The following is a 27672-nucleotide window of genomic DNA, read 5'->3' on the forward strand; positions in this document are numbered from 1 at the left end:
TATCTCAGCACTGCCACATTGGTTTTTTTTTGCAGTTGTTTATAGCACAAACTCGACCCGAGGGTATTGGAATGCTTACATGATCACTAGTTACATTACAGAGCACATTATCTTTTGATAGGCATTGGGAGATTAAGTGCTTTGCATAAAACCACAGGATGTTGAGCCGACGCGGAGACTCGAGCTTAGTTACCCAGCTCGAAAGTCGATAGCTCGGGACGTTACGCCACAGCCATACTTTTAATGGAAAAGTACCGCCACTTCCCGAGAGCACCTAGGTACTCTCAACAGTGATTGTCTGCGATTCGGTATTTCCATGTTAAACCTTGTCTATATTTCAGCTTTGGTGCCTGCTAATTTTGTCATGCCAATATAAGTATTTATTATATTGTGGGAGGGCCGAGGCCGTTGTACTCTGCACCGCCCATGTTCTGGTTATCATCGGCGTTTTGCCTGATTTCAACATGGCGGTAGTGCCCTAGGCTCACATATCACAGATACAACCTGACCAGCGCGCGACGGACCAAAGGCGCGCGCGTGAAAGCGGCAATGGCACCGCGCGTCTAAGGGAAGGTGCGCGCGCAGGCGGCCGGCACGCCTCCTCGGAGTCTGTGTTGTGTGTTGAGGAGAAAAGACGTCACAAGATGGCGGCGGCCATGCAGCAGGCCCGGTGCTCTGCGTAACGGGACTGAGGGGGGCGTGTGCGGGACAGCTGAGGCTGCGTGGGATTCGGGAGAGTGCTGACTCAGTGGCAGGGCATTTGGGGTCGCACAGGAAGGTTTGTTGACCAGAGAGTCGCTCTGTGAGGAGAGCTACCTGCCCCGCCCCCTTAGAGAGGCCCTGTGCGGTGAGAGGCCCCCAGGGGCCCTGGAGGCCATGGAGCTGCCCGGGCCGGGCGGCAATAATGTGCCAGCTTTCCTGGCGAAGCTCTGGACCCTGGTGGAGGATCCGGAGACCGATCCACTCATCTGCTGGAGTCCGGTGAGTGTCCTGGGGTGGAGGTAGACATATAATGCTCTAGAAGATACACCATCAATTGAAGAAGCGTAATGGGCAACAGGTGGGATAACAGAACTCCCCCTTCATTTTCCTGTCTTTCAGTCTAACCCCACAGCACCCTAGTTTAAACGAGGTCTCAGCAGATCGATTCTGTCCAACCCCCCAATTCCATGTGCCCTGTAGGGACCAGCAAATGTTACTGATTGGTGAGGAGACAGGGCGACACATTGCCTCCAGTTATTTCTCCCCAGCCTGAAAACTGATACTACTTCCGCCCTCCTCCCCAAACACTTCTTCCCCTTCCGTCGGCACTCTCTTTCACCGGCAGGAAACAGATAATGTCTCCCCCTTCATCGCCCAAAATTCAGTTACAAGGTGGATACCAGCCACATAGAGAGGAGTAAAGTCTACCCACTAACTGGTCTGTGGGATCCCATTCATTTAGTCCTATCGTCCAGTTGCTGAACATTGCAAGACCGCACGAAAAGGGGCCCCGACCGCTAGCAGCGTTCCATGGTTCAACACTACAGCTGTGGATTTATCTAAATGCGATCTAGTGTATCCTCCTACCGGATTATAAACTGCTTAGCCCATAATATTACAGCCAGTCATTTCCTTCAGTCCTAGACTACTTCTAATCTCCTCCCAAAGCGTTGATAGTACCCTATCGTCCTCTGTTGGTGGCCTATGGCTGCAGCCAGGGCTTTGCTTCTGGCACAATATTGGGGTGCGGTTCGTTCCAGCTTATCTCTCGGAGCTCCAGAGTCAATTTAATGAATATCTTACCTATAGTTTCAGGCCACCTTCACCTTTGCCGTGCTTCATTATAGAGGGCCCGTGTTCTGGGGTCTATGGTGAAGAACATAAAAGGAGGATGGAATTATTGTATTGATTTCAGCCACTTGTGCTCAGGGTTTCTTTACAGACCATCGGATCTTTAATGTGTCAAAACTGACAGGCACTATCTATATCAGTAAAAAAACAAATTATCCCTTGATTCACTCAACCAAAAAGAACCCCCTATTAATAGTGGAATTCTTAATTCATATAAAACACATAGATAAGCTAAAAAAAATCTCACTCATAGTCACTCAAACACTCAAACAATGATACTACTATAACATGCAATGCAAACAAGTCAATTTATTTCTTTAGTACATGTGAATATTATTAAAACACAAATATTATAAAAACACCTATAAGAAAACACAATGCATAATTAAAAACAATACAATTCATCAAATCAGGACATAACATAACATTTCATGACACTTTTTTTTACCACAGAGAACCCTAAAAAATAGGGAGGACGAACAATGATAGACAGTATGATTTGTCTTTTAGCTCAACAATTCCTTGGGAATAGTTTTAGCAAGATTACCCTGGATACATATACTCTATTTTGTATCTACAGGTCCAACTTGTCTTCGGGATAATGTATAGAAATGCGTCAACGCGTTTCGATGGGTATCTGGTTATTTCAACTTCATCAAGACATTTTCCAAAAGGACGAAGCAGGTTGGGGAATCCCTGAGCCAATAAGAGCGCAACGTAAGCGCATCGGCAGGTGAGGAGGTGTTTGTACTAATAGCGCCTCTACCTTGGACCTCATGCGGACCCCTTGGACACAAAATTAGAAATCTGTGGTTCTGGATTGAATCGTTCAAGAATCTACAGCAGTTGGGAAACAGGGATTATTCAAGGCAGTTTAAGAAGGGGGTCCAGTGAATAGACCATTCTTCGAGTCTGCAAAAGAAGTACAAGAATAAGTGCAAATATCAACTCCCTTTCATTCAGGGTATAACAATCAAATATACCACAAAGAAAAGTGAACATAATGACTGTCTTGATAAATATGGAATAACCAGATACCCATCGAAACGCGCCGGCGCATTTCTATTGTTTTGTTTTTAATTATGCTGGAATGATGCATTGTTTTATTATAGGTGTTTTTATAATATTTGTGTTTTAATAATATTCACATATACTAAAGAAATAAATTGACTTGTTTGCACTGCATGTATTATCATTATCATTGTTTGAGTGTTTCTGGGACTTTAAGTGAGACTTTTTTAAGTTTATCTATGTGTTTTATATGAATTAAGAATTCCACTATTGATAGGGGGTTCTTGTTGATTGAGTGAATCAAGGGATCATTTGTTTTTTGTACTGATAGTACTCTACTCCCTTGGTTGCTGACAAGGGGTCTCTCTCTGTTTTAAACACACTATCTATATCATACATTCTTTGCAAAAACTAACAATACCTTCTACTTAATACTCATGGCTGCCTCAAGCATTTCAGGCAAACAAGCATAAAGTAGGTTTACTCCATACTCCATGGTAAAAGCCAGAAATGAAAGTAACGTCTTTTGTCTTCTATGTCTGGCCTGTCTTGGTTTTTGTGTAGCCGTGTGTGTGTGTGTGTGTGTGTGTGTGTGTGTGTGTGTGTGTGTGTGTGTGTGTGTGTGTGTGTGTGTGTGTGTGTGTGTGTGTGTGTGTGTGTGTGTGTGTGTGTGTGTGTGTGTGTGTGTGTGTGTGTGTGTGTGTGTGTGTGTGTGTGTGTGTGTGTGTGTGTGTGTGTGTGTGTGTGTGTGTGTGTGTGTGTGTGTATATATGTATATATATATATATATATATATATACATATATACATATATACATACATACATACTTAAGGCCTGGTTCTAGAGGGTGGTCCAGGTCCACTCAAGGAGATTCCGAGGCCCACCCAATGCCGATTCACAAGTAGAAGAGCTCCCATTTGTGTTTTGTTTTTTGTAATGTTTCACATTTGCCTGCGACCCATGCTTTTTAGGTTTCGACTTGGCGAGGGGCGAAGCCCCTCCCAGATCGAAATCTTTTGTTTTCAGTAGTGAGGTTCGGACCGCCTCTGTTTCCAATTGGCTAGCTCCATAAATGGAGGCTAGCCATTGGGAGACAGAGGCTGTCAATCGCGCTTTCTCTCGAAAACGCGATTCGGGGGCGTTGCTGGTGCTTTTTTAAAGCCCCGCCCCTTTGTCCCGGGCCGCGCTGCGATTGGCTGCCGGCCCGGGACACCCCCGTGACGTCATTCCCGGGCCGCGCTGTGATTGGCTGCCGCCCGGGACACCCCCGTGACGTCAGCCAATCACAGCGCGGCCCGGGACCTGACTTCTTTTGTTGTGGCGCTTGTTATATATTGTTCATAATGTGCTTTTATTTTTGGAAAGATGATTTACATTGTACTGTGCTGAACGTACGAACTGAGCTATTTTCAGTTTATCGTAGCAGCAGTTTTGATGCACAAACATGAAATCATTTCATTTAGTTTAACTTGGACTGAATTGTACTAATGCGCACAGAAGAGATGTGGTATTTCAGCAGCTGGATCGATAACATCGAAAGACGAACGAGAACTCCTATCTACCCCCTTCCCACTCCACCTTTCTCGTCAAGCCCAACACTCCAATCCTCTCCCTTCTCACATCTCATTGCACCACACTTCCTTCCCATTTCCTCCTCCCCTGCCCCCTCTCTCCTCGTGTGTCCCCAGCCCTCCGCTTCCTGTGCACTCCGTGGCACACTGTCGCCTCCCTGGCACAGCTACCACCGGTCACCGAAGTGGAAATTGTTGCGAGCACTTCCCCTCTCGCTGTGGCCGGGCGCGAAGGGGTTAAAGCTGGGGGCAGTGAGGAAGTGCGGATGGCAGCGCTGTGATTGGCAGCCGAGGGACAGGTAGTCCCGGGGCCCTGGACGCCCATAGACCGCCGCGGCTGCTCGTCAGGGCTCAGAGGTTGGAGGGGGCGTGCATGGAGGATCTGTAGGAGCGTCGAGGCGAGCCTCAGAGGAGCGGCGGCAGTGCCGAGGAGCGGTGCCGGGGGATGGTGAGTCCAAGGGGTCTGAGTGCTTCATGAGGCCCGGGGCTGCGTGTGTGGGTGCCAGCTCGGGGGATGAAGTGGGGAACCCCTTCAAGATTAATAAGGCGTACAGGACAGGGGCAGGTAGAGCAGCTCCTCAACCCCCTCCCCACTGTTCATGTAGCGCCGGCCGTGGCTGCTCGAGGGGATGGGGGCCTGCCGATGTGCTGTATCGTACAGGGGAGCTGTATCATGTAACTTAACGTTTGCTTTTGTCATTTGTTCACTTGTAATTTTTTCCTCAGGTATCAGTACTGTTCCTATTGTGAAGCGCTCGGACACCCTCGGGTAAAGTCCGCGCTATATAAGAACGCAATAAATAAATAAGTACATAAATAAAATGGGGCATGGGAGTCCGGGCTGTTGGTTCCTTCTGCTGTGGACTGGAGGGGTTGAGGCGCCCAGGTCCTCGATGTAAGGCGCTTGAGTGCAGGGGTGCTTTTCGCGAGGCGCTTGCTTGCTGAGTAGAGGCGCCAGACGTGCGGATGCCCTGGAGTACCTGTGTGTCATCTGTTGCTCAGTGCGGTGCTCTCTCTGGTGGCAGGGCAGGTCGTGCCGCTCTTTATCTCAGACGTCTGTTTGGAATCCCTTCTGGAGGATTGAACACAGCTGTCCCATCACAACCGATCCCGGGACGTGGGGGTCATAAAGCTCTCGTCCCAGGGGTCTCTTATGGGGATACAACTTACCTGGTGGAGGGAGATTTATATTCCTTCTGATTCATTAAGTTTGTGTCACGAGGTACAAACAGAACAGAAAACATGAAACCCCGCTCGTATCCCCAGACTCTGCCCCCAAACCATCAACATCCCGGCTCCAGGGGCGAAGTTTGGTCAGTAGGATGGGGGAGGGGCTGGTTATGAGACTCGGGGAATGAGGTGAACGTAAGGAGCAGTAGGAAGGTAGAGGAGTGCAGATGAGGAATACTTAAACTCAATATTTTGTAAAATAACTTGTTAATATCTTTAAAACAGATACGAAAGAGTGTGTTTTCGTCGGCGTGTGTATGTAAATATCCGAAGTGAAAGCCACAGGCTACTCACTATACCCGCCTGGAAGCACTTTTACCGAACTATTCAATACAGAATTCGTTTATTAGGTGGGTGTACCCCCTTCCTCTACCCCCCCCCCCCCAGCTATGCCCCTGCTCAGCTCTCCCATCTTCTGCACACTCCCTTCACTCTCTCCTGGATGCATTTCTCCACCTCTCCTTCACCACCCCCTAAACACTCGCATGTAAGCACTGCATTTTATTTTACTTTCGCCTTGTCCATATTCTGACAACTGTGTACCTCCATCCAACACATTTGCACTTAATCACAATTGCAACAGAAATACGTGACCATTGCGCTCTGCAGAGAGGCCAAGGACTGGATGATCATGTAATGTGAAGATCTTTATGACCCACTGAGCAGCACTGGGACAGACTTGCGATGCCTTCAGCCTCCATTCCAGTACCGGGGCTCATATACACCTGGAGTCGACTCAGTTCAAAGTATGCCCTGTACTCTTAAGAGCATTATGCTATAGGAGAAACACAGCATCCTGGAATTAACTCACTTAACTGTGCATACCCTAAGAGTGTTAAACATAGGAAATATAAACGGGCACTAAATCGAGGACGGTGATTACCTTCCCGTTTTTTTATATTCAATGTTCAGAAACAGGTCCGCGTTTTCTCCAGTAAAGTTAAGGACGTGAATATAGGGACCGGTTCAATGCCTATTTTTAACTACAACCGGGCCTGAGACCTGGAGGGACCCGGGCTACTTACTGTGCACAATGTATTGTTTACTCACAATACCAGATTGAAAATTACAAAACAAGAACGACACATGCTAAAGCACAGTCAGGCATTTTTTAAGTTACCTGGTCACCTATCCATTGCTGTATTCATATTTGAATCTGTTTAAATAGTGGTGAAATCTATTGCCCCCAAGTGATATACAGAAGGCCCTTTCCAACAAGAACAAAGTCATGGCCTTTATTTAAATAATTCAAGAAGTTGGAAGAATGATTTTTTTTTCTCACAGAAATGCTTTATTGCGCTATCTGTGCAAATTCATGTAACGCATCACACTGTTTCCAGTCTAGCATTTATTTCAGGAAGGCACCCAGAGTACAAAACAGATCAAACATTCCGCCCCCCTCCACCGCTCCTTTGTTTTGTAAGTTGATATCTTAGTGTCTCCATCCTACATGCCTTATTTATGGTACTTTCTCCTGATGGTAAATGTGCTTCTAGAGGCTGTGACGATGCACGGAATCCTTAAACTGCAGGCACGTTCTAAAATCTAACTGGAAAAAACAGAATAGAAACGCTTACCTTTTTTTTGCCTTGTAAGCTTGTTTCCTGCTTATCGTATCTTTTCCACAGATTCTTTCAGTCTGTGAAAATCACCATTTGTTGGTGAGTAGCTCTTTCAGTGAGATCTGGTCAATGAGTATATATACTTCCTTTCAGGAATCGTATGTCTTTTACACAGTGTTGGGGTCCCTTTTGTATCAATGTATGTTAAAATGACAAAATAGTAAGATAATACTGCTACGGAACGTGCTGCATAGTTTAGCCAACTTTGCCACATAATTTGGTCCTCCATTGCAGTATAACCAGGGTTATGGACAGGGCCACTAGAATTATGCGGGTTTAACTGCCTAATTATAGATTTACACACAATCCTCTATCTGCTGCATAATCTGCACATAAAAAAAAAGTTTTTAACTCAAACAGACAACGTTACTAACAAGCATTTACAATGCAACGGTTTCGCCTTTGGAAAAGTTAGAGCTATTGGCAATGTAAAGGACAATGCCATTTATTTATCTGTTTTCAAAACCAACACATAAATACAAATGTTGTCATTTACAATGCCAATAGCTCAAATTTTTCCAAAGGCGAAACCGTTGCATTGTAAATGCTTGTTGTCTATGCCACTAACTTGGGAGCTGAGGCAAAGGACTGAGTTATTGCAAATAATTCTATGCATTCTTAAATTGCTCACGAGGTGCACTCTGAACTTTAGCAAAGGGCAGGGGTTTCCTTCTCCAGAGTTTACTGTGTGTACTAGTAAAGTTGCAATGTTGTTTTTCTGAGAAAAATACTGGGTATTTCTGCCCTCTCTAAGACTCTGGAAGGAACTTATGCTGGTTCCTGAGTATAACTTTGTGTAAAATTCCCTGCATTTATTTTCAGCCTGCCTTTACACTCCTATTTCATTAAAGATTCTTTTGAAATAGTTTACACAACGCGAAACAACTTTTGGCTTGATGTCTTGACATAGAGGTCAAAACTTTATATCGCAAAGTTGAAAGAAATGCAGGCTTTTTCCAGTTTTCACATTGTTTTACTTGCCTAAAAATAAAAATGCAGGCCATGCCAGTAAAAATACTGGAAAGCCTACTGATTGGTGACTAATGATTAGACAGGTTGTGTGTCTGAAATGCTGACAGGGCTAGGTCAGAGTCAATCCAATGTCAGAGAATACCTTACTTATTGTTTCCCGGCATGTGACTGAATCATTCTCAGCTGTAGTCCCTTTTCCTACTGACATGGATTTTATAAAATGCTTCCTATTTCATGGTGCATCTCTTATTTGGGCTTTGTTTTTACAAAACACAATCTTTTCTCATTATTGTTACTGCCCAAGTCTTTTAAGTACACCATGCCTTTTATTGTAAGTAATCACCGGAAAGGAACAAGTCCCATGCAAAATGTTGCTTAAATCAATCTTCATGTTTTAATCTTTATTTCTGGCCCAGTATGCATTAAAATGTGCCCTTCATCAGTTTTTCCTAAAATTTCTTAGGGAACCCGGTCTTCTTCAGACCTGTAAACCGTAAATTGTTTTCATCAATGCTGCATGCCCACACAGTGTTAAAAAGATGCATTTTAAGGCGTCCCTGTTTTTGCAATAGTTGAGAAATTGGTCAGTATGATGGATGGCTTTCCATCCTCTGGGAAGATGAGTGTGGAAGGTAAGATTTCAGTGATGGCATGAACAGTGATTCTTCTCCCAACACAGGTTATGGGTGGCACCACCGTGGATAAGGCTGAGGTTGTGGTCAATGCTTATTCCAAGGGATTTAACTGAGTTAGAAGTGGACAAAGAGCAGTTGAGAGCTTTAAGGTCAGAGATCCAGAGTTGGATGGGAAGCCAGTTGTTTTTAGGAGCGAAGAGAATGACTTCCGTTTTTTTAGGGTTGAGTTTAAGGTGATTGAGTTGAATCTTAGTCTGGGCATCATTGAGGTGCAGAATGTCAGCTTGGGATTTGATCCTGTAATAAAGCTGGGTATCGTCGGCATAGAGGTGGTAGTTGATTCCCGCTTGCTTGAGAATAAGGGTGACTGGTTCCATGAAGACGTTAAATAGAGAGGGAGAGAGAATAGAACCTTGGAGAACACCAAGGGGCACAGGAATAGGTTTAGAGAGGCAACTGCTGATTTTAATTTGTTGGGTTCTGTGCTGAAAGAAGGAGGTGAACCATTTCAGGACTAGACCATTGAAGCCAAAGCGATCTTTAAGGGCGTTGATTAAGGTGGAGTGGTTAACAGTATCAAAAGCCACAGAGAGAAGGGAGGCCTCCTCCTTGTCAAGGGAGTGATGGATGTCATCAACAATGTTGAGCATAGAAGTTTCAGTACTGCAGCCCTTTCTAAAGCCGGACTGTAATGTGTCCAAAAGGCAAAAAGAGTCAATGTGCTTGTCCAGTTGTAGCAGGGCGCATTTTTGAGGGTCTTGGTTTGAAGAGGAATATTAGAGATAGGACGCAGATTGTTAAGGTCAGTGGGGTCGGCAGTAGCATTTTTGAGGCCAGGAATGATTTGGCCATGTTGGAGGGAAACAGGGAACACACCCTGTGGCCAAGGAGGAGTTGAATATGGTGGTCCAATAAGGTGCAATGATATGCTTTAAATCTTGAACAAGGTTAGCGGGGAGAGAGTCAAAGGTATGAGAGGAGGGTGAAGCTAAGCCAAGATGCATTATTTTTTAGTTGTGGGCTGGTGAGGAAATGTTCAAGAGGGGCGACAGCGGGAGGGAGATGAACAGAGTCAGGCGGGGGCAAAGGTGTAACAGGAGACTTGGACGGGAGGTCAAAGAGGGATGATGAGCAGTCTGGTGGGAGGGATAAGGCAAAGGATTGATCAATCTTGGCGATTTTTTTCGGAAAAGAAGTTAGCAATTTCTTCACATCTTTCGATAGAGGCCAAAAATTTGAAGAGTAGGTGGGTGGAAGCTGTTTGATTTTTGATAATGCTGAAAAGTTTCTTGGGTCGACTTTTAGCCCGGTCAAGTTGAGCGCGGATGTGCTTTTTGTAGTTAGCCCGTGCGGTTCTGAGGAGAGCTAGATTCGGGGGGAGGGGTGTTGTCTCCATGTGCGTTCGATCAGCCTAAGTGAGCGTCTCTCATTGTTGAGATCAGCATTAAACCAGGATTTGGCGTGGTTATTTTTATGCAATTTTAATTTGGCTGGGGCAATATGGTTAACGACCTAGATGATGGATTTGTTGTAGTGTTCGGTAAGTTCACTGGCATTTTGTGATGGAGGCATAAGTTGAAGTTTTGCTTTGATCTTGGTCTCCAGTTCCCCTGGAGGAATAAGGTGAAGATTTCTGGTTAATTTCCTATGTTTGTTGTTTTTAGGGGCCGGGGGGGGGGGGGAGGGGTGTATGGTGCAGTTAATCGTGAAGAGTATAAGGTCACGGTCCGACCAGTCAATGGGAAGGATGCGGGAAAGGGAAGCCAGATCTTTGCTAGTGATGATAGCATCAAGAGTAGCCCCTTTGAAATGTGTTGGCAAATGGCAGAGTTGATTCAAGTCAGTAACGTCAAGTAAGTCATTGAAAATGTTAACTGAGGGGTCATCCTTATTGTTCCTGTGAATAATAAAGTCAAAGAGGAAGAGTTTTTTTGAGTTGGAAATCGAGGCTTGGGCAAGCATGTCAGACAGTTCCTCAACAAAGGGCAAAGGGTCCCGAGGGGTATAGTAGATAATATGTAGTTGAATAGGAGGAGAGCCCTGAACTTTAAGTTTGGTTCCGATGTATTCGAAAGGTGGCTCGATCATAATTCTGAACAAGGTAAAGTTGGAGTTCATCTTTAAAGATTATGGCTCGGCCCCCTCAAATTTTGTTAGACCTATCTTTGCTGAGGATGGAGGAACCCTGGGGAGAGAGCAGGTCAAGAATAGATGAAGAGTGAGCCTTGAGCCAGTAGTCATGGAGAGTTGCAGGGGAGGTCTGGGTGAGCCAGGTGAGGTGAGGATATGGCTTCTCCCCAAGATAATGGAGTGCAGTGTAGGAGGATCAGTAGTCCTGGATATAGGGGGCTAGGGAATAATAAGTCCCCGTGGGCAACGAGGAGGAGAAATGGCTCAGAGCTTGGGATGGTATAAGATGACTGTTACCGGGAGGTCGACCGGTTGGAATACCAAGAGGTGTAGTATTCCCTTGTTGAGGGGATGTAGTGTTCGTTTGTACGGAGCCCCTGCAAAGGTATATTGGCAAGATTAGTTTTGCGGAGGGCATTAAATCTTTCCTGAGGGATGAAAGTTCCAACGTCAGGATAGAGAGGTGGAGTTCAATGTTAAGGAGCGATTGGGTTAAGAGCGTGGAAGGTAAAGAGGCAAAGAGGTCGGGGGAGAGAGTGGTGTGTTCCAAATTAGACAGGGAGAGAAGAATAGGAAGAAGATGTGGAGGGAACCTATGAGGCGGGCAGTGAGGAGAGTTTGGAATGTTAGACTGAGGATGACTTGTAGAGTGAGAGCCATCATACACATGGGCCTGGCAGGTGCTATGAGAGGAGGGGGCATGGGGTGAGTGAGATGGAGTACCATCTTATCGATAGGGGTAATTCAGGTTGAGTTTTTTTGTCCTAAGTGGAGCCGTGAGGGGGTTGAAGTGAGGGGGCGCAGAGTGTAGAGGGGTCGGAGGGGTCGGAGTGGGGGAGTGGGCGGAGGGGCCTGGAAGGAATGGAAGGTAAGAGGGGGTGATTAGGATTAAGGGGAGAGAGTCATGAGTGGGGGAGAGGGTTTGGGAAGCAGAGTGTGCCGGAAAATCAGGAGAAGGTGGAGAGGCAGATGAGGCAAGGGGAGAGAGAGAGTTCCAGTTGTAAGGGATGATGTGGTAGTGTCAAGCACAGGGGAGGATGCTAAGGGGGTGGTGGGATCAATGGTCGGGCATTGGGAGATTTCATAGGTAGTTGCAGAATCAGGAAGCAGCGGGGATGGCGTCCGAAGAGGCGAAGCCTGAGGGACTTCCTGTGATTGAGAGGCAGCAGTGACGTGCAAGGGAGGAGATAGTGGATCGTAAAGGGAGCTAAAGTGGTGCTCGAAGATGGTGAGGTGGTTCTCAGATTCTTGAATGAGGATATTTCCGGACTTAAAGATCGAGATGACAATGTCTCCTAAAAAGTGGAGGAAGGGGTGATTATTATTTATTATTTATTTTATTATGCGATTTGTATTGCGCAGACTCAACCCGAAGGTGTCAATGCGCCTATCAAAAAAGATCAGAAAATTACAACAGCACTACTACAGGTAGGCACGTACAAAGAGGTGGGTCTTTAGGGCAGATCTAAAAGCTTGGAGAGTGGGGAGAGACCTTACTTCAAGAGGGAGAGCATTCCACCATTTGGGGGCCAGATTGGAAAAGGCCTTACCACCCCATCTGGTCTTCCGGACACGAGGAACAGAGAGGAGAAGTCTATTTGAGGAACGGAGGTTCCTACCAGGATTATGGTAGGACAAGATAGATCCAATACCAGTGGGGCTGGTTTTAGCTAAAGCCTTGTAGACCATACACATGGACTTAAAAAGGATGCGGTCCACAACTGGAAGCCAGTGAAGCTGCTTCCGGGCAGCGATGGCAGAGGCACGTCGGGGTAGGTCGAGAACAAATCTGGCTGCTGCGTTCTGAACCACCTGCAAGCGCTGCAGCTGGCCTTTATTAAGTCCAGCATACAGCGCATTGCAATAGTCCAGACGCGAGCTCGAAAGGGCAACAGCCAATTGCTTTCTTGCCTGTAGAGAGAGAGAGTGCCTGATTTTCCTTAGAATATGGATGATTCCCCAACAGGTCGATACAGTCCTGTTGACCTGTTGGCGCATGCTAAGGATAGAATCGATCATGACCCCCAGATTTTTAGCTGAGGAGGTAGGATCGGGGCAGGCACCCAATGAATCCGGCCACCATTCAGCAGACCAGATCTCTTCCCTTCCTCCAAACACCATCACCTCAGTCTTCTCCCCGTTCAGTTTCAATGAATTGTGAATCATCCATTGGCCGACTGCCTCCATGCAAGATCTAAAGTTGGCGGCAGTCGACGTAACTGACTGGGAGAGAGAGACGAGGATCCGGGTGTCGTCCGCATAGGAGACTACCTCCATCCCATAAGATCTAATAAGTCTGGCAAGGGGGGTCACATAGATATTAAAAAGGGTAGGACTAAGCGCTGACCCTTGAGGGACCCCACAATGCACAGACAGGGATGGAGATAGAAACTGACCCAGCATCACCCTTTGCTCTCTATGATCGAGAAAAGAGGAAAGGAGTCCCAGGGCCGCCCCCCGAACCCCAATGTCCCTCAGTCGAGATGTTAAGACTGAGGGAGAAAGGGTATCGAAAGCAGCCGTGAGGTCTAAAAGGATCAGGAGGGAGGTCTGTCCCCCATCAACCCGTGTGCGGATGTTATCAAGCACTATGGTGAGGGCAGACTCGGTGCTATGTTCCCTCCTGAATCCATGCTGGGAAAGATCCAAACATCCGGAACTCTCCACGAAAGCGGCAAGATGTTTATTTAGGTGGGCTTCTAACAGCTTTGCGGGAGCAGTGAGATGGGGCGGAAGTTTTTTAGTACCCCAGGGTCAAGAGAAGGCTTCTTGAGCAGAGGTTTTACCACAGCATTTTTCCACTGCTGGGGAAAAATGCCCTCCTTCATCGCCCTATTCATGATGTCGACCAGAGGGGGAAGGAGGGATTCTCTGCACTGCTTAAGGATCCTTACCGGACAGACATCTAACGGAGATCCAGATTTAATTTTGTTGAGAAGGATCTCAAGATCTTGGCAAGAAAGGGGGGGGGAAAGATTCAAGACCTATAAGCCAGGGAGATTCAACACCATTAGATTCCAAGATAGCGGGCACCGGAGGCACAACGGTGGACGATCTTTGGGACTCCAAGGCAGTGTAGATGTCCAAAATTTTGGACTGAAAGAAGGAGGCTATTTTGTTACAGAGCTCCTGGGAAGCAACCACCGGGTCTGGGGTCTGAAGAGAAGTGAGAGAATCAACAATCCTGAAGAGCTCTTTAGGAGACGAAAGTGAGGATGTGAGGGCCGTAAAGTATTCCTGTTTGGTCTTAATCACTTCCAGCTTGTATCTTTTTAACAGGATCTTATGGGCTTCTCTGTCCTTAAGGTTCCAGCTAGAGTGCCATAGACGCTCTTGTCTCCTTACTTGTTGTCTAAGGAGCCTTAATTGTTCGGAAAACCAGGGAGCTGGAGGTCTTTTCCTGGCTGAATAGCAAGACCTAGCAGGAGCCAGATGATCCAAGGCCTCCGAAATGGTCTTTTCATATTGTGAGACCGCTGATGAAGCGTCCATCTCCTGAGAAGTGGACAGACTAGATATCCATGGATGGAAAGAGTCTTCCTTGATGTTTTTAAGGTTCCTTCGTACTTCCGTAGTACCCGGAATCCTTCTAATTGTGTTCTGGGTCGGATAGGTTAGACCAAAGGGAACGGCCAAATGATCCGACCATGAAAGATGGAAGGGGTTGGTAACTGTCAGCCTTTGATCATTAGAAAAAATTCCATCGAGCGGGTGCCCAGCTCGATGAGTGGGTCCTTTCACCAATTGGGTGAGTCCACATGCCGACATAACTTCCAGGAGGGAGATGGTATCATGTGCCTCCAGCAACTCCAGGTGAAAATTAAAATCACCTAGAATAGTGAGATTTTGGCAACCAAAATAAGGTTCCAAAACCTGCAGCAGTTTCAGCCCAAAATCCGCTCTAGGGCCGGGGGGACGATAGAGCAGAATCCCATTGAACGCAGGGTTAGAATGGTCGGACAGGGAAAAGTATAGTACTTGGAACACATCCTTGGGATCAGAGAGAGGTATGGTGTGACAGTGAAACCTGTCCTTATACAGGATAGCCAGGCCACCACCAACTCGGCCTATTCTGTCCTGTCGTGCTAGGCAGTAGCCCTCAGGGACCGCTTCCACAAGATCAGGACCTGAAGAATCTTTAGCCCAAGTTTCAGTGATGAAAACCCAAGAGGTTTTCCTTTCTGAAACAAACTCCTTAAAAACAATGTTGTTTTTAATGAGTGAACGAGTGATGGACAGTTTCAAACCATATGGGATTTTGTTATGGGGAGGTGGTGGAGGAAAATACTTTTCCATTTAGAGGGGCGTCAGGAGTAAAAGATGTAGTTAGTGTTAATGATGGAGGTGAGGCTAATATAATTATCGACAAATAAGGTTTCTTGGTGACTTATTAATAGTTTTATGTTTCAAGTTCTTCTTAGCATTTTTAGAGGGGTTGGGAGGGTAAAGTGTGTTCCAAGAGTTGGGGCCATTCCTGGTGATGAGAGGATCTGTAGCTGTAAGGGTATGATTGAGAGGAGGCATGGTAATTCTGCTAGGTTGATCAAAGGGGAAAGAGCAGGTTGTACGGGCGGGTGATTGGAGGGAGGTGCAAGGAGGGGGGAGAGTGGGAGAGGAGGGGTAGGAGAAAAGTCAGCGAATAGGAAGTTAGCCCTGAACACCAGGGCAAGGGCTTTATAATGAGGAGGTTTGAGTCGGGGAAGTGTTGGGAGAAAGGGAGGTATCCAGAATTGGGACCGTAATCAAGTCAGCCCGATGGAGAAAGAGCGGATATAACAGTGGCAAAAATCAAGGAAAAACCTCCAACTAAAATGCCGCTAGACTAACACAGACAAGGCAACATATGAATTATAACACAAAAGAATGAGGTAGATAAATGTGGGCGCCTATAGCGTATAAGGTTAGAAATATCATTAACTTAGCAGCGGGAACCATAACCTTTGAAGTATAAGAGCTTCCAGAAGAGGTAGATCAGTTTGTATGCACAGATCGCAATAGGTTAAAAACAGGTTAAAAATATCTAGTGACAGTTCAGGAGAAAGATTACATGTTGACGAGCAGCCGGTAAGGCACCATCTAAAATATTAAAGCATTAAAAAAGGTCATAAAGGAAGCACATTGCACATTAAGTTGGGAACATCTTGGAGCTATCGGAATAAGATATTGGCTGTTTAAATGTAGTTCAATTTGAGTGCATGTAGGGCAATGGGTGCCCAGCACCTGGTTGCAATTGAGCATAAAATGTAGATTGTCCAGCCGCTGGGAGAGGAGCCTTTTAAATATAAGATAAAATGAAAAATTATGGGAGACGATAAGTGCTCAGGTGCTCGTGAGAGGAGGGGGGGTGTTGAGAACACACGGCTGTACAAGTATTTACACTAGTGGGTAGGTTCCTACTCGGCAGGCTGAAAACGCCGTCCCACCCAACCTGCTACTTTGCCCCTTACCTCTGAGAGCCACGCCCCTCCCGTAGGTGCGTGGCTGGGCGAATCGTGGGTACGATGGCCTCCTGGCTTGATGTACACGCCTGGGCTCGTCTCGTCGTGTTCCTCGATGTCCTCCGAACTCCTCGCTTGCTCACTCCTTCTCCGCTCACACCGTCCTTCTTCCTCCGGGGAAACGCCATCCGTCTTCTTCCGGGTTCGTCCCTCTTTTGGCGCAGAAGCTCCGATGACGTCGGAGGGCGGAGTCTCGTCACTCTGGAAGGCGCTGTTAAAGGCGCCGCTCCCTTGTTCTTCCTTGTATCCCCATGTGTGTCCGCTTTCGTTAGCGAGCCAATCTTCCTCCAGGTAGGGGGGCTCGTGCTGTTGAGAGGGGAGAGAAAGGGGAGATAAGGGGACCTCCGACCACCAGTCTCGTTGTAGGTCGCTTTGATCGTCAGGGGGACGTCCCGCCCCGTCACACTCCTCCCTCCCCCCCCTGGATTCTCCCGATCGGGGAGAGGAAAGACTCGAGATAAAAAATCCGCATTCCCATTGTCAGAGCCTTTCTTATGCTGTACAGTGAATGCATAGGGCTGCAGGGACAGGAACCACCTGAGGATTCTGGAGTTGCGACTCTGATTTTGGTACATCCATTTCAATGGAGCATGGTCTGTTTGAAGGATAAATGGCCTCCCCTCTAGATAGTACTGCAATTTGTCAATAGCCCATTTTATCGCTAAGCATTCCCGCTCCACTGTGGAATATCTACTCTCTCTAGGGAACAGTTTTCGACTCGTAGATAGAACTGGATGTTCGACCCCATCATCCCCCACCTGAGACAGGACAGCCCCTATTCCTACGTCCGAGGCATCAGTAGCCAGTATGAACGTTTTGCTAAAATTGGGTGATTCCAGTACCGGGGCAGACGTGATAATTGTCTTTAGTCCGTCAAAGGCATTCATGGCTTCCTGTGAAGGGACCTGGATTTCTCGGAGCTTCACGTCTTTTCTCAGGAGGTCAGTGAGGGAGGCGGCGACCTCCGCAAATCTAGGGATGAACCGTCGATAATAGCCCACCAGTCCTAGGAAGGCTCTCAGTTCCTTTTTACAGGTTGGAAAGGCCGTGTTTTTGATGGCTTTTACTTTTTCGGTCTGGGGAGCTATGGAGCCATCACCCAGAACGAAACCTAGGTAATTGACCCTGTTGAAGGCCACCCGTGACTTTTTCGAGTTAATATGTAGTCCTGCGTCACGTAACGCGGCCAGAATGGTGCGGAGATGGTTTAGATGTTCTATCCAGGTTTTGCTATGTATCACGATATCCTCCAGATATGCAGAACTAAAGGAAGGATAGGGTTTCAATACGTTGTTCATCAGGCGTTGAAAGGTGGCAGGAGCTCCGTGCAGACCGAAGGGTAGAACCGTAAATTCATAAAGCCCCTCGTCTGTGATAAAGGTGGTCTTTTTCCAGTCCTCTTCGCGGAGGGGCACCTGCCAGTACCCCTTTGTGAGATCCAGGGTGGTGATATACACGGCGTCTCCAAGTTTCTCAACCAATTCGTCGACCCGGGGGATCGGGTAGGCATCGAATGTGGATATTTCATTTAGTGCTCTAAAGTCCATGCATAACCGCTTGGACCCATCAGGTTTAGGCACCATCACAATCGGGGAAGCCCAGCTGCTTGTAGAGGGGCGGATGACGCCGAGTTGTAACATCTCCCTGACTTCTTTTCTTACGGCTTCCCGTCTGGCAGCAGGGATTCTGTACGGCCTTTGTTTCACCGATTTTCCTGGGGGTGTTTCGATATGGTGCTCCACCAGGGTCGTCTTCCCCGGGAGATCTGAGAAGATCTCTGCAAAGGGGCGTAGAACGTCGTTTAGTTCCGTCTTCATAGGGGCGGAGAGACTGTCATTAACGACCAGGTGCTGTATAGTGGTCGATTTTTCTGTCCCTGTGGGGACTGCCAGATGGGTCCCTTTTGGTGGGGGTCCTATCCATTTTTTTAAGAGGTTTATGTGGTAACTTTGGGTCTTACTGGGAGACAACAGTAGTCTGTAGGTTGTGCTTCCGATGGTTTCGATTATCTTATACGGTCCTGTCCATTCGTTTTTCTTGGATACCGATGGCAGGAGCACCAATGCCCATTCTCCTACTGTGAGTCGTCGTAACTTCTTTCCCCGGTCGTAGTATTTCTTCTGTTTTTCTTTTTGCTGTTCCATGTTGGTATATGCGAGGCTTCGTAGTTTACCCAGTTTGGACCGTAGGTGTAGCGTATACTCCAGTAGGGTCTTTTGTTCTTGTTCGTCTTCGGTTTCCCAGGCGTCTTTCGTCATTTCCAACAATGACCGTGGATGACGACCATACAGGAGTTCAAAGGCCGAGCACCCTAAACTGCTTTGTTTCTGCGCTCTGAGGACATACAGGGCTAAGGGTAGTAAGCGGTCCCAGTCAGGCCCCTCTAGGGACAGCATTTTCTTCAGCGTGGCCTTCAGTGTTTGGTTATATCGTTCCACTAGACCGTCGGTCTGGGGATGATATACCGACGTCCTTATGTGACGGATATCCAATGTCTTGCAGACCTCTCTCATCAGATGGGAGGTAAAAGGTGTGCCCTGGTCCGTTAGGATCTCCTTGGGAAATCCGACTCGGGCGAAGAGCTCCAAGAACTTCTCCGCAATGTTGGTGGTTGTGGGGGTTCTTAGTGGAAAGGTCTCAATAAACCTTGTTGCATAGTCGACTATCACGAGGGCGTAAAGATGGCCCCTGGATGACTTAGGTAGGGGACCAATTAAATCCATGCCCACACGTTCAAAAGGAACTCCGATGATAGGCATGGGTTGCAAGGGTGCGGCCTGAGGACGGTGGGTGTTCCTTCTTTGACAAATCTCGCACTTAGCACAATAGTTCTGTACGTCTTTATAGACCCCTGGCCAATAGAAATAGCGTAGGATGCTGTCAGTGGTTTTTTCCTTCCCAGAGTGTCCGGCCGTTAGGGGTGCATGGGCAAAAAATAACACCTGATCTCGGAAGGACACGGGCACTAAGAGTTGGAGGATTCCCCCTTCTTCGGCTTCTCTATACAACAAGTCTCTCTTGATCACAAAACGGGGACAGTTCTGGGGTTGGGTGCTATGATGCACATGTGCACTCTCCCACGCGTTGTATAGGGTACTATCGTCTGTTTGAGCGAACCTGAAACTACGGTCCATGATCCAGGGTTCTGGGGTTAGAAGCGTTTGTTTAGGACACTCTCTCTTCAGGGGTTGTTCATCTAGGGTCTTTCTAAACAATGCGAGAAACTCGGGATTATCCACCCCTATGATTACGTCTTCTGGAAGAGACTCTATCACCCCCACTCTTACTATGCAGGTTTCTTTGTCATATGGAGTTAGGGAGACCTGAGCTAGAGGGTATGGTTTGACGTCGCCATGAACACAGCGAATATACACTAGGGTCTCGGGTACGTATTGACTGGGGTGAACAAAGCGCTCTTGGACCACAGACTGTCTGCACCCCGAATCTAGGAGGGCCTTCACCTCATATCCATTCATCTTCATACTCATGTGGAATGAGGACCCAATTTCTGCTGAATAAAGGACTGTTCGGGGGAGGTACCCCACTTCCATTGGTTCTTCTTTGGTACGTTTCCTGGGACATAGACGGGCGATGTGGCCCCACTCGCCACAATCAAAACATTGGGGTCCACGCATGAGGGTAGTGTCGATCCTCGGCGGACGGGGTCTTGGCGTCTCTATGGGAAACTTTGGTTTCTTTTCCAATTTAGCCGGGAGCATGTTTTTATTCGGTTTTTCAGGTTCCCATCCGGAGAGACGAGGTTGGGCTCTTGCATAGTTTGCCGCCATGTCTATGGCCTGTTCGATAGTAAGTCCTGAGTGTTGCCGCAACCATCTTTGCGAACCCTATATGCCTCTGGATCCAACCCCAAATGATCCAGGATAACGTTTTTAATCAAAGTGTAGGGGGCATTGCCAACAGGGTTGGCCACCTGATAGGCGAACTGTGCCTCACCGGTCAACAGCGGTGCCAGGAAAAAGGGCCACTTCTCCTCTGGCCACCCCAACGCACGCGCTGCTTGTTCGAAGTTTAGCAGGAAAGCGTCAGGGTCCTCTCCATGCACATATTTTTGTAGTGCAATCCCGGAAGGGTTGGGGACATGGATTCTGCCTTCTACAGGAGGGGATATAGTCTGGGTTGTTAGTTTTCTGGAGGCCTTCTAATTGTGCTGCGATGGTATTCTGAAACATCTCACGGTCGGCCTGCGCCGAAGTGAGTTGTCGCTCCACGGCCCACTCTAGTTTTTCCTGCCCCTTGATGATGTGTTGAATCAGGGCGTCCATCTCGGTATCACAGATGGGCTGCGGTGTTAATCCCACTTCTGACACCACTTGTAATGGGGCAGGGGGTCTGGGAGTAATAGTCTGAGGCTTTGAGCAAGGATTTCAACGATGGTTTTATTTTTATATAGGCTTTTCGATTCCTGCTAGTCAGTCTCTCTCTAGCAAATACTGCAGGATCCGTCTTAATATTCTTGATGGGCTCCAGGTTGTCTTTGTCTGTCAGGACGTGGTCTCACGGAGGTCCGATGCTCCAGGAACCCAAGATAAGAGAAACAAAGAACAGAAAGACCAGTGTTACTGGTACGTTCTAGCACGTTTTTCAGGGACCGGGGGTGAGGGAAACCAAGTGCTCCAGTGATCCGTACAGCTAGGCTGAGTGCTCAGGTGCTCGTGAGAGGGGGGGGGGTGTTGAGAGCACACGGCTGTACAAGTATTTACACTAGTGGGTAGGTTCCTACTCGGCAGGCTGAAAACGCCGTCCCACCCAACCCGCTACTTTGCCCCGTACCTCTGAGAGCCACGCCCCTCCCGTGGGTGCGTGGCTGGGCGAATCGCGGGTACGATGGCCTCCTGGCTTTATGTACACGCCTGGGCTCGTCTTGTTCTTCGATGTCCTCCGAACTCCTCGGTTGCGCACTCCTTCTCCGCTCACACCGTCCTTCTTCCTCCGGGGAAACGCCGTCCGTCGTCTTCCGGGTTCGTCCCTCTTTTGGCGCAGAAGCTCCGATGACGTCGGAGGGCGGAGTCTCGTCACTCTGGAAGGCGCTGTTAAAGGCGCCGCTCCCTTGTTCTTCCTTGTATCCCCATGTGTGTCCGCTTTCGTTAGCGAGCCAATCTTCCTCCAGGTAGGGGGGCTCGTGCTGTTGAGAGGGGAGAGAAAGGGGAGATAAGGGGACCTCCGACCACCAGTCTCGTTGTAGGTCGCTTTGATCGTCAGGGGGACGTCCCGCCCCGTCACAGGGGGGCGGCGTTATCAAGTCTGATGAAGATGAATAACATGGCGACCAAACCATTGCGCAAAGTGGGTGCCTAAGAGTAAAGCCCTCTGCCCAGACTGGGCTTTCAGGATAGGCCAAAGATAACAAAAACATTTCCAAGTCAAGTTCGAGCCACTTTAAAAATGAGTACGTTATAACAGGGGGCAGGCTAGTCTGCTCGTTTCAGCCTACGTCCAAGACTGACTCAGCTCTGGGTATAAAGTGGATGTAGCCTGGCGGAATAACAAGGACTTTCCTATCTCACAGCCGTTGATTATTGTTTACCTAAGTCCCCTTCATAGCTGTGAGGAGCCTCCAGCCGCATCACCATGAGCCTCAAATAAAGTGAGCTGTGGAGAAAATCAAAAGCCAGCCGGCATTGCTCCAGAGTATCTTGTGCATGAAGGCTAGATTCAGATCGGGCGTTGCACCTTTCTGCTTAAGCCCGGCCGACAAAACCTGGAGTCAAGTGTCTAGTAAGGAATCATCGTGTTCGCTACTAACGTGGAACCGCTACAAACATCATGGAGTGTTGCCAGCGAGATCAGCGGTAAAGATTAGGCAGCACTATAAGCATCCAGCAGACGGAACTGCTACAAACACCATAGAGTGTTGCCAGCGAGATCCGCGGTAAACAATAGGCAGCACTATAAACATCCAGCTGACGTGACTTTGGCAGGTCCCGAGGGGGTAGGGTCAAGCCCAACTACTGCTGGGGGGCTGGAGATAAGATGTCGGTGGCCCCTAAATTGGACTGCAGCATGGGGGTCTCAAGATGGGGTCCGAGGCAAGATGGAGTCGGAAGCCCAAGTCCCCCAGTCAACCGCAGACAAGAAACCTTTCCACCGCGGGAGGGGGAGGCAGTGTTCAACGGGTAGATGCAGCAGACGGGTTCCATTCCGGTGCTCATGGACGATAGATAATTGGTGACAGGCAAAAACGTAGAGGCGACTCCTATGCACACCGTGAGCGGTCCGAGGAGAAGGCTCCCGCCATGGAGATCATCACAGTTTACCCCGTAAAACCAGAACCATAGAAGGGCAAGCTGCGCACAAATGGAGGGGCCAGCAGTGATAGAAACCAATGGCTAATTGCAGTTGTTAAAACTGACGGGCAGTAACTGACGAGCAGCACAAAACCCAAGCAGCGACCGTCAGTAGCGGGACAAACCACAGCCGTCCGGGAGAGTGATCCAGCAGGTAAGATGACAAAACCGCCTTTTTCATTACCAAATACATCCAAATGGATTGATGTGTAGTCCGGTCCGGGCCAGGTAGAGGGCCGGTTTATGCAGGGATAGCAACCAAATTGGTAATCCCCGAACCAGGAGCTTCTCACGAGGCTCCTACTCGGCGGCCATCTTCCCTCTCTACAGTAATTCGGAATTCTGCCTCATTCCCCTATATGGTTATTGAACTGTTCGGTGACTTCCATATCCTTATAGGGTATGTTAGGGGGTAATTTATCCCTTATATCTATATATCCACACTGTTTCTTGCTGCTGAGCAGTTTTTCTTCACCAACAGTGTTGATTCTTCATCTTGGGGAGTAGTCTCGGACCTTTTGTCCGAGACTATTCCCATCTGTCTCTTCCTGACTGAGACGTGGTTGGGTGACTGTTCGGACACGGACATAGCCACGGCACTCCCTCCCAATTATGTAATTTTTAGGAAGGACAGGGTTAACGGAAGGGGGGTGGAGTGGCGATAGTGGTGGACAAGCGTTTCACCTGCTCCATCATTCAAACCGACGATATTCAAGGGTGTGAGGCCTTGGGGTTCTCTTTATCCTAATCTCCGTATCAATCTTGCTTGGGGCTATTGCTTTATAGACCCCCTGGCCCTATTGGCTCCTTTCATGAAGAGCTTCACGCGGTGGTCTCTGCACTTTGTTTAAAAGCGGACCATTGCCTTCTTCTGGGGGATTTCAACATTAACATGGATTCGAGGGATAGTGTAGACTCTATTAAGATCTTTGATACTACTTCTCCATTGGGTCTTATTCCCTACCTCTCCGTTCCCACGCATAACAAGGGCCACACGCTTGATCACATTTTTTCCACTATCCCAATTGGCATTTCCACCCCAGTCCCTGTTCTGTGGTCGGACCATTATTTAGTGACCTTTCAGATCTTTCATTCTGACAAATACCCTCCAGTATGCACATTCACCTTCCTCAGTCTTCACAAGCCTATCACCATGTTTCTTCTGACATGCTGGCCCAAGCTTTTCTATCCCATCCCTGCCAGCTGTCAGGTAATCTCGAGGCTGATATCGATCTCCTGCAATCATGGTTTGTGAAATGAAATTAAAAGGGGTTTTGTTAAGCGCAGCAGCTGCCCTGAGGCGTCCAGGCGCTAGAAACTAGGGTAGTGCCTTCCAGTGAGTCGGTCCAGAGATTAGTCTAGCTTAGTTAAAAAAAAAAGGTTTTGAGCTGTTTACGAAAACTCAGCAGATTGGGATTAGTTCTTAAATGGAGGGGGAGTGTGTTCCATAATTTAGATGCATTGTAGGTTGAAAGACCGGCCTCCTGCTCTAGCTCTCCGGATCCCGGGAGTTGTTTGTTGGGTTGGTAGGGAGAGATCAGAGAGTGAGTAATTTCTGTACCAGATTTCCAATATGCTTGGTGGGCGATGCACATAGATTTAAATTTGACTCTTTCCCTAACAGGGAGCCAGTTCAAAGCTCTCAACCCAGGCTTTATCGTGATTCTACGTGGAATTCCAAGCAGTGTGCGTGCTGCACAGTTCTGAATCCGCTGAATTTTTTTCATCATCCTAATGAGGCCAAAGCAGGTCGCTGACAATTTAGTTGCTTGTGTATTGAAGGTCAATGATTTGTCCAACCACACCCCAAGACTTTTTATGTTGTCTTTGGGAGTGGGGGGTACGCCCATGCTCATGGGCCATAACCGCTCCAAGGTGGAGGGGGCTGATGGGCCAAGGAGCATGAGCTCCGTTTTTTCTTCGTTGAGCTTCAAGCAGGACTTCGTCATCCATCTCTTGACCTGTTCTAAGCATGTTGTCAGACTGGTCTGGGATTGGAGGCCGTTCTTTTGCACAAGGGAGACCACTAGCTGAGTGTCGTCCGCATAGGTAATGATCTTAATACCATGCGGACGGACGATCCCAGCCAGCGGTCTCATATATGCATTGAATAGCGTAGGGCTCAGTGATGAGCCCTGCGGCACCCCACAACCCAGAGGCTTACTTGCGGAGACAGAGGCTCCTTCAAAGACTTGGATGGTCCGGTCACTTAGGAAGGATTTGAACCAGGCCAAGGCTTCTCCTGATATTCCTAGGTCAGAGAGACGGCGCAGAAGGATTTTATGGTTTACCGTATCAAAGGCGGCGCTCAGATCAAGGAGGATAGTAAAGTAAAGTAAAGTCCACATTTGTAAAGCGCACAATCACCCGTAAGGGTCTCTAGGCGCTGGGGGCCGTCGGGAAGATTAAGCGAGCTATTGCCCAGAGTCACATGGTGCTGGGCAAACCTGCCGCCGGAGCCGGGGATCGAACCGTGGTCCCCAGATTCCAGCGTCAGTCGCCCTGACCGCGGCGCCACACCTCTCCCTAGGATCACTGCCACTGATCCTCCCTGATCCAAGATCCGACTAGCTTCCTCTGTTACTGCCAACAAAGCAGTTTCCGTCCCATGTTTGGGGCGGAAACCCGTCTGGGAAGCATCAAGGAGGTGGTTACACTCGAGAAACCTGGTTAAGAAGATGTTAATATGTTTTTCGAGGACCTTGCTTGCCCAGGGGAGCAATGAGATCGGGCGGTAGTTGTTGAGGTTGCCAGGGTCGAGGGCGTGTTTCTTCAGTAATGCTCGTACCATGGCTTGTTTCCAGGCAGGTGGTACTGTCCCAGTCATTATGGAAGAGCTCAATAAATCCATGAGTGTGGGAAGAATAGCTTTATCGGCTAAGACGAGCGTGCTCGGAGGAACAGGGTCACATGGGGAGCCAGATTTTATTTGGTGTATTAAAAGCTCGAGTGTTTCTGAATCCAGCAGAGGAAAATGATCTAAGATATTTTGACGGGAGTCCTCTATTTCCGCGGCTGGGTAAGATCCTTGAGTGGGGGGCTCTACATCTGGGTCCGGGAAGGAAAGGTAGATTGTGTTTACTTTGTGGAAAAAGAACTTAGCCAAATCATTACATCGGGAGAGTGGATTATAGTTGACGGCCGAGGGAGATGGAAGCCTAATCGGAGTTTTTACTATCTGATATATCTCTTTAGGCTTGGATCTGGCCGGCATTATTTTCTCGTTGTAATAGACCGATTGTGTAGATTTTATTTCGGATTTATAGGTCCTAATGGCATCCCTATAAATGGCTTTGTCCGTGGTGGCATAGCTCAAGCGCCACTTTCTTTCCAGTCTCTTACATAGACGTTTTTTGCCTCTGAGTACCAAGGCGCTGTTTTGTGCTACCTTTTTGAGCCAGAAGTACGAAGTGGGAGTATGGAGTCCAATGAGTTCGTAATCCAGTTATTATATTCATTATTATTAAAGAGAGGGTCGCAGAGGAGTGAGGGTCTGGTAGTGGTAAGAATATTGGTCCAATGGTCCGTGCGAAGTTTAGGCCAGTTTCGCATTTTGCGCGAGATAGAGATGGGGGTGGTGATTTGTATGTGGTCCAGGTAAGGGGGATCAAAAAATGATCTGTCCAGGGGAGGCGACTGATAGTGCCCACTTTGAGATGTTCGCAGTTGCTGAATACAGGGTCTAAGAGGTGGCCTTTGACATGTGTTGGAGATGGAACAAGTTGCTCTAGTTGAACTGCAGCCAGACTTGCTATCATCTCTGTGGCGATGTTTTGCCGAGGTATTATCAAAATGGACATTGAAATCGCCAAGTAGCGTGAAATTTGACGGGGAGGTAACCAGTTCTGCCACGGCAGAGGGGAGAGCTGTTTGAAATTGTTTGATTGATCCAGGAGGGCGGTAAATAAGAATGCCGGTGAAGCTGTTATTAGGGGAGAATTCGATGACAAAGGGCATGCTTTCACAGTCAACGATGGGCTCCGATGAACAGCGACATATTTATGTGTCCTTGTATATAATAGCGAGCCCCCCGCCTTTTCCCTGAGTGCGATCTGTGCGGGCTATCTGGTAGCCTGGTGTGAGAGCTTGCACCAGGTCAGGCTCAGAGTCTTGGGTCAGCCATGTTTCAGTCAAAAAGACTACATCAGGCGTATGTTCGTCCAACAGCAGGGACATTTCTAGGCTTTGTTTTGGCAGGGACCTACAGTTAAGGAGAAACATACGGTAGTCCCTTGAGTCACTCTTGGTCGGTGGGCTAATGAGCTCTATATTACAACAAGGGCAAAGATAGGGAATCTCAAGAGGGTGGAACTGGTGACGGCAGCTTGCTATTGTGGGGGTCCGTAGTTGGTGGAGGAGCTCTATGCTATAGTGCTTCCTCAGTCCCAGTGAAGGGGCAGGGAGGGTGGTCCCTGGCCCCGGTCGGGCGCAGACGGGCTTGCCTTTGGCGCGCCCGCTGCGCCGTTGGGGATAGGCATTCATTTTATAGGGCTGAGGAGGGTAGGAAGCAGCCAACAGCTGGTGCGCTAGCCTCTTTCACGCCTAAGATGGCGTCCAACCCTGTCTGCGCCTTCGTCAGAGACTACTTGCCTGATCGAGGAGCGGGGTTCTAGCCACGGCGAGGGAGCGAGGTTTCGAAGGTGAGGTTGTAGCAGTCACAATCACACATCAAACAATATATTTTCTTAAAAAGATTAAAAATTAGTTTACAGCCTAACCCCCGGCTTCCGCCTCAGCGGAATGCAGAGCGGGGAGTGGAGAGACTGGACGAATTAGCCCCTGTGTCGACCGCCCGTAAAATTACCTGTAGGGCCTCTGCCCCTTGGTTTACTCCCGCTCTGACTGAAAAGCTGCGACAGTGCAA

At 48.1% G+C, this 27672-nt stretch overlaps 1 protein-coding gene across 2 annotated transcripts in view; it reads left to right on the top strand.

The window, feature by feature from the left end:
* Nucleotides 1-604: 604 nt before the first annotated feature.
* Nucleotides 605-27672, top strand: part of HSF1 (heat shock transcription factor 1) — a 491085-nt gene continuing 464017 nt past the window's right edge. For both annotated transcript variants that reach the window (XM_078686503.1, XM_078686504.1), the window contains exon 1: nt 605-981. In XM_078686503.1, coding sequence (XP_078542629.1) covers nt 877-981 — 105 coding nt within the window. In that variant the 5' untranslated portion in view covers nt 605-876. The remainder of the gene's footprint in view (nt 982-27672) is intronic.

This window comes from Lissotriton helveticus, chromosome 4_1, assembly GCF_964261635.1.
Source record: "Lissotriton helveticus chromosome 4_1, aLisHel1.1, whole genome shotgun sequence".
Lineage (NCBI taxonomy): Eukaryota > Metazoa > Chordata > Amphibia > Caudata > Salamandridae > Lissotriton > Lissotriton helveticus.